The sequence below is a fragment of the Cariama cristata genome, unplaced genomic scaffold, assembly GCF_000690535.1.
Source record: "Cariama cristata isolate BGI_N322 unplaced genomic scaffold, ASM69053v1 C10828816, whole genome shotgun sequence".
NCBI lineage: Eukaryota > Metazoa > Chordata > Aves > Cariamiformes > Cariamidae > Cariama > Cariama cristata.
The window spans coordinates 1-753 of NW_009643912.1; the positions used below are offsets into that span (position 1 = coordinate 1).

At 44.4% G+C, this 753-nt stretch overlaps 1 protein-coding gene across 1 annotated transcript; it reads right to left on the minus strand.

Annotated features, from left to right (window-relative positions):
• Positions 1-49: 49 nt before the first annotated feature.
• Positions 50-737, minus strand: LOC104168196 (olfactory receptor 6C4-like; the record flags this gene model as incomplete). The annotated part of the gene is given in 3 exon segments (XM_009708690.1): positions 50-642; positions 645-689; positions 692-737. Coding segments are annotated over 3 exon segments (684 nt in total), but the record flags the coding sequence as incomplete, so codon positions are not given.
• Between the last annotated feature and the right edge of the window lie 16 nt (positions 738-753).

A 753-nucleotide genomic window follows, 5' to 3' on the forward strand; every position in this document is an offset into this window, starting at 1 on the left:
ATAAAAAACTGTAACAACAATGAGGTGGGAAAAGCAGGTGGAAAAAAACCTTTTGCATCCCAGTGGTGGAAGACATTCTCAGAACAGTGGTGGTGATGTAGGACACCAGGGTTAGTAGGACACTAGGACACATGTAGCACACCAGGGTTAGTAGGAAAGGAGGTAGTGCGCGTAGAGGTGAGAGGATGAACCACACTTCAGGCAGGCTAGTGTCACAACAGGAGAGTTTTATTACTGGAGCGAAATCACAAAATAAATGATTAATAAACTTGGGACAACAGAAGGAATGTTGTGAAATCAGGAAGCAGTTTATGGCCACAACGAGGAAAGCATTCATCCAAGACCAAGCTACGAGCTGCAGACAGTATCTGTTATTCATGACAACTCTGCAGTGAAAGGGTTTGCATACTGCTAAATACCAAGCATAAGACATCACTGATAAGAGAAAGCTTTCAGTGACTGCTAGGGAACCAAAGAAATAAAATTGTGTGATGCAGCTGCCAATAGAAATGCTCTTGTCCCCAGCCAGAAAGCTGGACGACATCCTGGGCAGGATGGTAGAGCTGTAGCAGGTCTCCAAGCAGGACAAGTTCCACAGGAAGAAATACATGGGTTTGTGGAGGTGCTGAGCAGCCACCACCAAAACAAAATGAGGATATTGCCAATCACAGTCACAACTGTGAAGAAAGGAGGAAGAGAAGAGATTGTATTTCTGGGATATTCCCAAATTCCAGGAGCAGAAATGTTGTGATG